Source organism: Pygocentrus nattereri, chromosome 25 (assembly GCF_015220715.1).
Source record: "Pygocentrus nattereri isolate fPygNat1 chromosome 25, fPygNat1.pri, whole genome shotgun sequence".
Taxonomy (NCBI): Eukaryota; Metazoa; Chordata; class Actinopteri; order Characiformes; family Serrasalmidae; genus Pygocentrus; species Pygocentrus nattereri.
In genome coordinates this window covers 7,944,045-7,956,500 of record NC_051235.1, presented here as the reverse complement: position 1 = coordinate 7,956,500, position 12,456 = coordinate 7,944,045, and the positions used below count along the sequence as shown (strand labels likewise).

Genomic DNA, 12,456 nt, shown 5'->3' with positions numbered 1-12,456 from the left:
ATAATCGACACATTCTGAATGAGTGGGTGTCTATTGGAGTTGCTCTGTGTGTGTGTGTGTGTGTGTGTGTGTGTGTGTGTGTGTGTGTGTGTGTGTGTGCGTGTGGATGAAGGTCATTTGCACCAAACTGGGACACCGCTGTTTGATGATGGACCATAAAGCTCCTCCTTCTACTGTGAGTGTTCCTGTTCGAGCAAAGCATTAGGGATTGTGTAGTTTTGTGTAAGATTAAACCTCACGTGACTCTAATATCACTACTGTGTTAATCTGTTTAATCTGTATATCTGTCTAGTTGTTCAGTCAGTGCTAATCAAATTAAAGTGGGTAACTGTTAAAACAACCATCCATCCATCCATTTTCCAAGCTGAGTTCTCCTTCAGGGTCGTGCTGGAGCCTATCCCAGCAGTCATCGGGTGGACAGGTCGCCAGTCCATCGCAGGGCAGACAGTCACTCACACCCAGGGGCAATTTAGCACGTCCAATTGGCCTGACTGCATGTCTTTGGGCTGTGGGAGGAAACCCACGCAGACACGGGGAGAACATGCAAAGTCCACACGGAAGAGGACCCCGGTCACCCGGCGGGGGAATCGAACCCAGGCCCTCCTCGCATCCATCCATCCATCCATCCATCCATTTTCTAAGCCGCTTCTCCGTCAGGGTCACGGGGACTGTCAAAACAGTAAATAAATAAATGACAGATATAAAGTGCTGTTAGGGTGGTTATTGATTTTAACTGTGAGAGCAGAAATAAGGAAGGAAAGCAGTGTTGATAAAACCTCCACCTTAAACATATTTACTCATCCCTCCCTCACACACACTCTGTTCCCACACTCCGCACTGTCCACTGAGTTACACAGCTGTGAAAGGTCTTTACAGGAGACGGTAAGTAGTAAAGATTTTCTTTGATCTACAACATATTACTGTAACTATGAGCTCCACTATCAGAGTACAACAGTGGATATGGTGAGTTCAGTTTCCTCAGTAAGAAAAGCAAATGAATATCTCTATTGACAAACTTAGAATCTGACTAGGAAAGAGTCACCAGCCAAAATAAGAAGGCCATAATGCCAGGCGACCACTTGCAGCTGTGTGGAGTTCAGCTCCACGACACCCTCAGCTTTGAAACACTTACTTCAACGGTGAGGGCACATGGGAACTGCACTCCACACAGCTACAAGTGGGCGCCTGGCATTACGGCTGGCTTCTCTTCCCCGCTGGCTCAGGTTTACAACACTGGCGCAGTGTCCCCTCTTCCTGCATTGCCAGCATACCAGTTGCCCCACTGTCACTGCCTGCTTGGTACACCATCTCCTCCTCGAGCTACTCTGCTGTGTAGCACTGTGTAGCTCATCATGGATCATGGTGTTTTCCAGCTGAGGATGAGTTCTGTCCCTTGTGCGTCAGCGGCTACATAAGGTGTCTCAGCTCCTTCCTGAATGCCAGCTGTATCTGTCCAACCTTTGTACTCAAATCAGTGCTATACAGGTTCCAAGTTCAGTGGGTGTGTATCACATAACCAGCCAACTTTACATGCTTGCTGCATTTCCTGTAGCAACAACAGGAGCATTAATATCCCTGCTGGACTGTCCAGCTAAGATCAGTAAGATGATGGTCAATGTGGGTGACAAGCTGTTCATCCATCCGGACTAAGCCAAAAAAATAAGTTTTGGTTTCAGGTCGATAGTCGACCAAACTCAGCAGGTTTACTCAGCTTCAGTGCTCCAAACTGTTTTTTTCTCTAATAATAATCATCTAATAAATACTTTGTACCACAGGTTCCCAACATTTGATCACAGAGAGATGAACATGATAAGAAAAGAGGAAACATTTTCCTCGTTTATGGGGAACCCGACATCTACTGTGACACGTTTCATGACTTTGCAAGTACATTTAAAGAGTTTCTATAAATAAATGAACAAACGAATAAATAAATAAATATACTCTATTACTTGCTGCGTTCCTGAGATGTTTGCAGGCCACTGTGCTGACTGAGAGAACAGAATCCTGTATTATCGTTAGTGTATTTGACGTTATTGCGTAGTCAGTATGAGCTGAAACAGAGAGTATGTGAGTTAGTCACTGCAGTGAGCAGTGCAGCAGAGCTCAGCCATGCAGTGACTTCACAACCTTATATATGATTCACAGTGGTGTGATTATTAGATCAGTGGGCTAAAGAAAGAGCTGATGGAGGTTTGCAGAGTTGTTGTTTTGTTTATGGCCAGCATTGCTGTGTTTGCCATTGTGTGATAATGAAGAGGCCGAAATTGCATTTAAACAACGTTTGGAAAACGTATCTGATCACACTGAATACTGTGAAGCTGTAACACTGTAACAACAACAACCGCCAATCACAACTGGCCTTGTGGTGTGTGTGTGTGTGTGTTTTAGGAGTTCAGCACGGTGTAACTCTCTCCTCTCAGAGTCCCTGTGTTACTGGATCTACAGTAAAAATCTAGCATAGATTTACAGAAAAATAAAGCGCATCAATTAAAAAAAATTCAGAGAAATGATCGTCACATTTACATATGTGTGTGTTATTGAACAGTGGAAGAGACAATACGCTAAAAGAGGGAGGTGCCATAAGCACGTCTTCCTGGTCTCTGCTGCTCATAACAGCTTATGAGCAGTGAGTGAATCTCTTATGTCTCAGAGCTAAAACGGTGACTCTGCTTAGTCATTTACTTCAGTCAGAATTCATCCATTGATACTTTAGTACTCAGTGTTTGTCTTTTCCTGTATTGTGTTATATTCTAGACCTGCTGTCATGACTTCCCCAACATCAGGAAATATCAGAGCAGCACTGACCCTCATATTACTGGCAGGTAAGCTTTTACATTTTTACATCCATTTGTGTGAACATAAAGCTGTAAATACAAACTCTTTATAATACATGAATAGACTGAGGCAGCGGTAGATCAGCGCTATTCGGTTCCAAGTTCAGTGGGTGTGTCTGAGCAGGAAAATGACCAAATTGCCTGACACTGACCCTCCATGACTGGGATGAAAAGCTTGTAAATACGCTTTAGAAAAACACACAAAAGCTTCAGTGGCAAGTGATTCATAACTTTACTGTGTTATAACTCCTTATATTTAAATTCTGTATTTTCTCTGTTTTAAACTAAACACATTTTCCACCTGAACCTCTTTAAACTGCTTTAAAACTGAGTTCTGTTTCTCTAAAGCCTATTTAATCTACAGAGCTTCGTCATCAGTGCCTGTTTGTGTGTCTTAAACTGTTTTAAACTGTGGTCACTTATCACAGAGGAAGTGACCACAGCCAGCTTTAGATGCTGTTAGAGCCATTTATTTTTTGTATTTTAAGTGAAAACGTATATTGTAAATTTGGATTTAATTCTTCATTAATATTTGTAGCTTTTGCATTCAGGTAATATAAGACTTTAGCAATGTAATTGCTTTAATGTGATGCAATCTGATTGGCCGCTGAGTTTAGTAAGAAAGGGTGAAGAGGGCAGAAGCCTTGAGCCTAGGAGCATCACAGACTTTTGACCGTCACGTTGCTCTATTTACAAGTCAGGAATTCGTCTTTTGTTTTGCATGATTTTAAGTTTATAGTAAAGATACAAAATCCAAAGAAAAGTCAGATTCAAGATCTTTTTATTTCTGATACGTGTCGCATGTAAAAGAACTTTGAGGTTCAAGGCTAGTGAGTCAGCACACTGTACTCAAAACACAGTCAAAAGACTTGCCCTAAGAACGGAGTAACAAAAGCCATGATGGGGCCAAATTACTGAGCTAAGTCAGGGTAATGACCAGCTAGCTATGCTAGCTCAGACAGCAAGAAGACAGAGGTACCTTGAACACATCGTCGGCTGAGGCAGGCTTTCCCTGGGCCAAGTCTGACGTTTTCTCTCCATCCCTATTAGCCTGCTAGTGACGCTAGCTAGCCAGCTACTCAGCGGAGGAAAGTGAAATTAAATGCTGATAGGATTTCCCACTCAGAAAGTCATTGAAGTTCACGTCAAACAATCTTACACATCCAGCAACTCTTTTCACGAGTGTCTGTGAATTTATTAGAAGAATTAAGAAGCTGTGAAGAATTTGTGGAGCTGTCGCAGTTTATGTGTGGAAATTTCTGAGTGAAACGTGATGGCAGAAAAGAATGCGGATGCGCCTGCTCAGGAAAGCCTACGGAAAGGGCTGTAGAGAGACTGAAAGGTGAGAGAAAGGGAAAGTTGGCACAGTTAACTAAGCAAAGGAACGATATAGAAATAGATGTATGGTTTGGAGACTGTGCCTCTGTCTAAAAGACAGGAGGCTGAGCTGGAGGTGGCAGGGAAGAAGATGCTGAGATTTTCGTTGGGAGTGACCAGGCTGGACAAGATTAGAAATGAGCAGATCAGAGGGACAGTGAAGGTGGAGCCGTTTGGAGATAAAGCCAGAGAGGCCAGGTTGAGATGGTTTGGACATGTGTTGAGGAGGAATAGTGGATATATTGGTCAAAGAATGTTGGAGATGCCGGGTAGAAGGAGAAGAGGTAGACCTCAGAGAAGGTTTATGGATGTAGTGAAGGTGGACATGGAGATGGTTGGTGTAAAAGTAGAGGGAGCAGCCGAAAGAAGAAGAAGATGAATGTAATGTTGATATCATAAAAGAGGAAGCTCTGCGTAAGCTTGAAAGATGTTTTGTGGGGTATAAACGTCTTAATGAAGAATTATGGGAACTGTTGAGCGAAGATGACTAAAAAGTTGATCCAGAGGCATATGCAAGCAGACATGCAGAATTAAAGGCCTTTATACAAGAAACCAGTAAATGGGTTGTCAACATTAAAAGAGATTCTCAATATGAGGAAGATGTTAGACCTCATGATAGTGTTTCTGTGGTCAGCTCAGTGGCAAATTGAAACTGAGCTTGCAGCTTCAAGTGCCAAATTAAAGGTTTATGAAGAGTTTGAAGATGTTCATCAGTCTGTGGATGATCTCTTAGAGCACGAGAGCACGCCATCGATAGCAAGACTGACAGCCAGCTAGATTGGTTGTATTACCTAGAACAGTTGACGAGCGGGGAGCCACTCAATCTTATTCGTAGTTGTGAGCACATGAGGCCAGACAGGGCGTATAGGGAAGCCAGAACTTTGCTGGACCGTCACTATGGTGACGAACTGACAACTGCCAATGCATATATCAAGAAGGCAATGGAATGGCCACAAATAAAGCCAGAGGACAGGAAGGGATTGAACACCTTCGCTTTGTTCCTGATTGGATGTTGTAATGCAGTGAATGACATGGACTACATGGACGAAATGAACAGGTTTCCTGATCTGGTGGATCAATCATCAAAGTTGTCAATGATCCACAGTTTGGAGATATTCTGGATGCCACCTTGGGTAACCAGGGAAACTCAAAGAAGAAGGCTAATGTAAGAAAAGGCGAGACCAAAAGGAGCAGCTTCGCGGTGAGTGTGTGTGCTATTGACAAGGACGCCACTAAAGGCCAACCAGAGAGGAAGACTTCAGCAGTTAACTAAGCCAGTGCTTTCAAAAGTCCCTGTCTATACTGTAAGAAAAATCATGCACTAAATGCGTGTAACAAGATCAAGTATCAGCCTTTGAAAAACAAAATTGAGTTCCTGAAATCGCAAGGGCTTTGTTTTGGGTGTCTTACAGCAGGTAATCTGTCTAAAGACTGGAGGAAAATAGCCTCATGCCCAGACTGTTCCCTTAACCATCCTGCTATCCTGCACGTGGTAAAAGAAGAATCCACGTTGGAGAAGAACAGAGATGGCAGCTCGAAGGACACGGCTGCTCACAAATGCTCTTGTGTTTGCAGGGTGTAGAAGAGGTGAACATACTGGTGCAGAGAATGACGCATGTATACTTCCCATTGTACCCATGCAAATAAAACACAAGAAAGGCACAAGAATCATTAAAACATACGCGTTCCTGGATCAAGGAAGCACAGCGACCTTTTGCACTGAGGACTTGGCGAAGAAGCTAAATATCTGAGGTAGAAAGACGGAGTATCTTCTTCACACCATGTCACAGGAACAGAAAGTGAGCAGTTATGTTCTAACAGAGCTGGAGGTGTGTGGTTTAGATGGACAAGACTACATCAAGCTGCCCAATGTGTATACACACCCCAACATACCCGCAAAGAGAGCCAATATACCACAGAAGAAAGATTTGGAGAAATGGTCTTATTTGAATCGAGTTCATCTCCCACAACTGGAATCAGAAGTTGGTCTTATTATCGGTGCCAATGCTTATAAGGCCACAGAGCCGTGGGAGATAATTAACAGCCGGAACGACAGACCTTATGCTGTGAAGACTGCTCTAGGTTGGGTAGTCAACAGGCCAGTCGGCAAATGCCAAGAAAATTAATCTGATGATGTTGAAAGACAGCATTTCCTTGTCAACTGTATCTCTGTATCGAGCATTGAGGACATGCTGATGAGGCAATATGATGCTGGTTTTCCAGAACGCCGGTGGGAGGACAAGCAAGAGCCATCGCAGCATGACAAGCAGTTTATGCACACTGTAACAATATCGGCACATCTTGCAGATGGCCATTACTGCATTAAGCTGCCTTTGAAGGATGACAGTGTGAAGATGCCGTGTAATCGTTGTATAGCTGAGCAAAGGCTTAACTCCTTGAGGAGGAAGTTCAGCAGAAATTCAGACTTCTTTCAGGAGTATAAAGACTTTATGAACAACATCCACAAGAATTCCAGAAGAGCAGTTAAGTCGCAGTGATGGTAGGGTGAGTGAACAGGTAACAGAGTACAGGATGTGTGTGCACCTATTCGGATCCACGTCATCCCCCAGTTGTGCATCGTACGCGCTAAGAAGAACAGCACAAGATGCAGCTGCGACGACCTCGCCAGAAGCCTTTCAGACAGTTCAGAAATTTCTATGTGGACAACCTTTTGAAGTCAGTTGCCACAGAATGTGAAGCTGTTAAACTTGCGAAGGAGTTGTGACAAAGTTGTGTGCCAGAGGTGGTTTCCACTTGCACAAGTGGGTTAGCAATAGTAGGGCCTTGCTGTGCTCCATCCCTGACGATGAATGAGCAGCTGAAGTTAAAGACCTTGAAGAAATCTTAAGATCACGTTTGCATTATTTATGAACATTAGCTTAGAACTATTTCTTTATTTCTTCATTTCTTTTCATACTCCATTTCTTTTATTGTTTTGTCTGTTTATGAAATGAACCAAAAATAATAGAAAATAAAAGGTTTAATCCTCTAGCACATTTAAAAAGTTCTTATAAATCATAGCCTTTCCTATTTCATATCCTTTGAGATTTTTAGAGCCCACTGTGTTGGGGATTATGAGACAGAGAGAACACAGTCATGTACTGGCTGACTGACTACATGTTTTAATGGGAAGATGATGTGAATTTTCAAACCATTGCTTTAAGTCCACAAACATTGCATATTTGCCAGGGCTGTCCAGTATCATGCTGACCCCATCATCCTCATATTGGAATCAAAATTCAGATCACAGACACTAACAATTTATGAAAGGATATCTAAGCTGACATCTGTCTTTAAAGTCTGTATAAGCAAATATTTACAAAAATTCAGAGGTGCCCAGTAAATGTATGATTGAAACAAAGTAAAATTCACAAGAATATAAAAGGCTCAATGTATTTACATGACATGCCATTTTCAGGGAACAATTCATTGATTAACAACTTACAACTGTTCAAAGTTCATGCAAACAGTTGCAAGAGGTGTGGCAAAAGGCACTTGGAAACTGGACGAATCTCCAGGAAGAGGTCTGACAGCTCAAAGCCCCAACAGAAGAAAAGTTTCAGTTTTAAATGTGAATAGAAGACTTAGAGCTGAGGGTTTGACTTGCTGAGTAACAGTAAAAGAGCCATTGCTGAGATGGTCAAATGAGAAAAAGGCTTTCCTGGGTCCTGCAGCACCACCAGAACTACTGAAGACTGGAAGGTCTTATGAATGGTTGTTGAATAAGGTCCTTTGTTATTGTAACAGACTTGCAGTGTTTTGATCTGGAATAGTTGTTCAGACAAACACTATCTAAAATCCATGTGAGGATGATGTGGTCAGTATGGTCTTTTTTCAGACATCTCTGGTTGCAAATGTTAATAGATGGAACAGCAGTAATAAATGGGGCTTTTTCAACTACTAATTAAAGTCTGTCTATGACCACAGCCACATGGTGCCGCCTACCTAGAGGACAACCCCTCTGGCACAGTGTGCTAGACTATTAGAAAGGTGGACAGTAAAAGGCAAAGTTAAAGACAGAGGCTGGAAGTTGGCTGTTCATGATAAATTCAATGCAACATCAGGTCAGTTTCCATCACTCACCCAGCCTGCATTGTGTTTATAATAATAAAAAGAACAAGAAAATAAAAGAACTTCAAGAGAAATGCTGCTTCATTATAACTAATTCTCTCTTTCTTTCTTTTTTCTTTCAGTGCAGCCCAGAAAATGTCCACCTTCAGCCTCAGCAGGTTGCGCTTTCAGAGCTGTTTCATATTATTGCTGTCCATAACGTTCATTGTGTCTGTCACTATATTTGTGTTTGGCTTGGAGTCGTCCAAAGTGTGGTTCCACAATTTCACTAAGTTAATCACATTCCAAACAGCCAAAAATCACACACTAATACGTATGACCTCTTTCACAAGACACAACAACACAGTCAACCAACAGACGTCCGATACCAAACACACAGCAGTGACTACAATGCTCAGACATAACGTGACAGACATGCTCAGTTTGGAGTCCATGACGGCTGTTCCAGTGAAAGAAGCGTCATCCTTCCGTTACCATGAAGCGTATCCACACAACTACCGCTTCATCATAGACGAGCCCCATAAGTGTGAACAAGAGAACCCGTTTCTGGTCCTCATGGTTCCAGTGGCTCCACATGAACTGGAGGCTCGCAACGCCATCCGGAGCACATGGGGTAATGAGAGCGTGGTCCAAAACAAAAACATCACAGTGGTCTTCTCGCTGGGTCTGCCTGGGATTGAGGCTGAGAAACAACAGGAGGAACTAAGGCTGGAAAGCCAGCAGTACCATGACCTCATCCAGAGCAACTTCATGGACACGTACATCAACTTGACGATAAAGACCATGGTAATCATGGACTGGCTGGCCACACGTTGCCCACAGGCATCCTACGCCATGAAGGTCGACTCTGACATGTTCTTGAATCTGGAGAACTTGATGACCTTGTTGCTGAGACCTGATAGTCCTAAAGAAAACTACATGACAGGAAAGGTTATGTGGCACATACCGGTCATCCGGGACAAGAACTCCAAGTGGTATGTGCCAAAGGAATTATATGATGAAGACTACTACCCAACATATCCACTGGGGATGGGTTATGTCTTCTCCAATGACCTTTCAGGGAAGATTGTTGAGGTTTCAAAAGAAATTAAGCCATTTAACATAGAGGATGCATACGTGGGTGCCTGTCTGAAACAAATAGGAATTTCACCTTCAACTCCTCCCAATCCCTCCCAGTTTAAGGACTATTTTAGAGGCAAGTATAAACGAAAAGAGTTTGCCAGTGTGATCACCACCATCCTTAACTCCCCACAGCAACTGATCACATTCTGGCAGGACCTGAAGAGGCCTACATGAAGGACTCAAAACTGATGATATTTGGGATATGATTGCCTGACATTTTCTTACAATGCTTTTGTGTTTACTGTCTGGAAAACCTCCTGTATCTTCTCTCAGTTTAATCAGAACTGAAAAATGCTGCTTGATAGTACTTGATAGAACCACCTTCTGCTGCAGTAAGAGTTTCTCACCAACTTCTGTATTTTCAGTCAGAACAGTGCAAATCTATGGGAGAGAAATGTGGCAGGTTAATCTATTAGTACAGGGCAGTTTGTATGAGACAGAAGGAAACACTGCTGCTCTCCCTCAACCTGTCTGTCATGTTATGTTCCAGGACCTGAACATAACTCAAGACCAGTGGGAAGTGCTGTCTGCATTGCTATGATATGCCTGACAGCGGCACGAGATTTACAAAATGGCAAAGTCCGAGTGGAAAATTCACAGAAACTATATACATTACCAGAGAACTTGTAGAGAGAAGAATTTCCACTCTGCAACGTCTTCCAGTTTTCTCAAACATTAGAGGGCGCTCCTGAGTAGGTCCAGAATGAATGGGTTGATATGGAACATTTGAGGAAAATCATAGTTTAGAAATGCTGTAGATTTATAAATATGCTACGTCATACTCTGTAGTTCTTCAGAGGTATCCTGGGCACAGTTACAGTTGCTAGGCAATGAAGGACCAGTAGGTTGAGGTAATTTGTGCTGTATAGTTAGTTAAGAATATTATAGACAAAATTATTATTTAGGAGGATAAATAATGAACTTTCCCTGAGGTTATCAGGGATCCTCCAGAATTTGGAGTTTGAGATACAGGAGATTAAGTAGGACCCCCTAGTTACTAATCTAATATTTCTCTTTTTAAGATTATTGTAAAATAGTATATATTTAACACGTCTAGACATTTAGATTAGTATTATTATGTGAAATGATCTCACTGTACTAACTACACTCAGATAATTTGACTTGTTTTAAGAAATAATGCTTGAAAAAAGGAAAATGATCAGTATAGTGAGATAAGTTGGAACACAATAATTGAGTAGTGAGATTTTATACTTTCTATAAAAATAATAACATAATCCCAGAACATTTTGAGTGAAGGATCTGATAATGGATTAGTTTTTAAGTAATTAGTCCAGCACTGGATCTTTCTGTACTGACATTAACACTGGCTTTATGTAGGTCTGTTGAGACGGTAACTCTCTGTTCTGACTGAAAACACAAAGCTGGCTTTGGGAGTGAAGCCTCAAACTCTTTACCTTCCTCTATATCTTTCTCTGATTTTCCCTCTCAAAACCCAGAAGAATCTCCTCCTCATAATGTAGAATATCGCTCAACTGCTTTGTTCATATCAGTCTGTCTGTATGCAGTTGTGTCCTCACATAACAATATAGAACATAGTTTATTAGAACCATGACTGTCATTACTGAAATAATCACTACAATCACTAACGGCTATTTTTAAATGGATAAATATGTATAGGTGAGTTTTTTAACATGAACACATACAGCATATTTATTTTATAATTTCTTGGGGGTCTTAGGTGGCTGCCTTCCTGAGCCTAGTGTGAAGACCACCCCTGCTTGTAGCACACCCTTACTCAATATCTAGAACCTGTTTGGTATTTCTGTGTGAATTAGTTAGAACTCCTTGGAATTAAACATCATGTTACCAAAGATAATTATCTCGCTACTTCATGTAGTTAGCTACAAGTTTTTGTAGCTAGTAGCTGTAGCAGCTACAGTCTGAAATGTAGCTAAAAGCTGTAGCACCCACAATTTTTTGTGTAGCTATAGCAAACTTTTTCACTACAATTTCGCTACAGGCTTCAGTCAATCCATCCCAAGGCATCCCAGTCAATCCAAAATGAACCATACAAGCAAACTTGTTTGGTGTGTATTCGATTATGTTTGTTAGGAAAAACCTGAAATGATTGATTTTGCCTTTACTTAGTCTAAATTGTTGTTGGATATTTTGCCTTTGGTTGTGTAAATTTGATTGTGGTTACACTTCAAGTCACTTTTTGGTGATCTTTCTAAATTTGCAGCTTTTCAGTTGTGCTTTCAGTTTCAGTTTTCAGTTTCTTTCTGGCACATGATTAAATGCAGTGTTCTGTTCACACTTTCACTTGGGCTTGTTTGGTGTGTCAGGTGGAGATTCACAAATGGGTCATTTTTCAAAAACATGTCCCTAGTGTATATAGATGTATTACATTTAAAAAGCATGTTAGGGTTACAATTTATTTATATTTTTTAAAAAACTGTTATTTTATCAGTTGCGCCTTCTTGAGCGTCAAATTAGCAATGTTGGTTTTTAAATCAGTTACATAGAAAGGGTCAGTGCCATATTTTTACGAAACGAAAATTTCTGCAATTTTAACTACAATAATCTATACATGCCTGTGGAATGTATACATTAAATGGGATAAAAACATGCCAAATAAATATAAAAGAGTCTTGTCAGTGGTGTCACTGCATAACAAAAAATCTCTCATTTTGACATAAAAGTCACACTGATGACATCACTTGGTTTCTTTTACCTCTTTCCTGAGTATCTATGAAGAAAAGCACATGTCAGTCATGAGAAATTTCCATTTAGCTCATGATTTCATATGAGGCTTTTTGTTGAAGTCACTGATGTGTCCTACTTTATGCTTAAGTCATTGTGAAAAAATAGAATACAAATGGGTTAAATTGCATATTTTAGTGGACATTCCATGACTGACAACATGTGGTTTGATGCTCCGTAGCAGACATTTAGTAAAATGCATTTTTCATTAAAAATGTCTCTGGTGTTACTTTTTTTATGTGTAACACCGATGAGGACTGATGACTCCAGTAACAGAGATAGAAAAGTGGACGTTTCTGTAGAATGACCCAAATATTCTGACAATCGC

General features: G+C 41.2%; 1 protein-coding gene across 1 annotated transcript; it reads left to right on the top strand.

Moving 5' to 3' along the window:
• Positions 1-830: 830 nt before the first annotated feature.
• On the top strand, positions 831-11,670 carry LOC108415802 (beta-1,3-galactosyltransferase 2-like). Its single transcript, XM_017688852.2, has 3 exons — positions 831-882; positions 2,755-2,822; positions 8,405-11,670. The coding sequence occupies exon 3, from the start codon at positions 8,418-8,420 to the stop codon at positions 9,576-9,578; it is 1,161 nt and encodes a 386-aa protein (XP_017544341.2). The 5' UTR covers positions 831-882; positions 2,755-2,822; positions 8,405-8,417; the 3' UTR covers positions 9,579-11,670.
• Positions 11,671-12,456: the final 786 nt, after the last annotated feature.

Bases quoted from the DNA above. Each gene is read 5' to 3' on its own strand.
- LOC108415802 (XM_017688852.2), top strand. From the start codon at position 8,418: ATGTCCACCTTCAGCCTCAGCAGGTTGCGCTTTCAGAGCTGTTTCATA.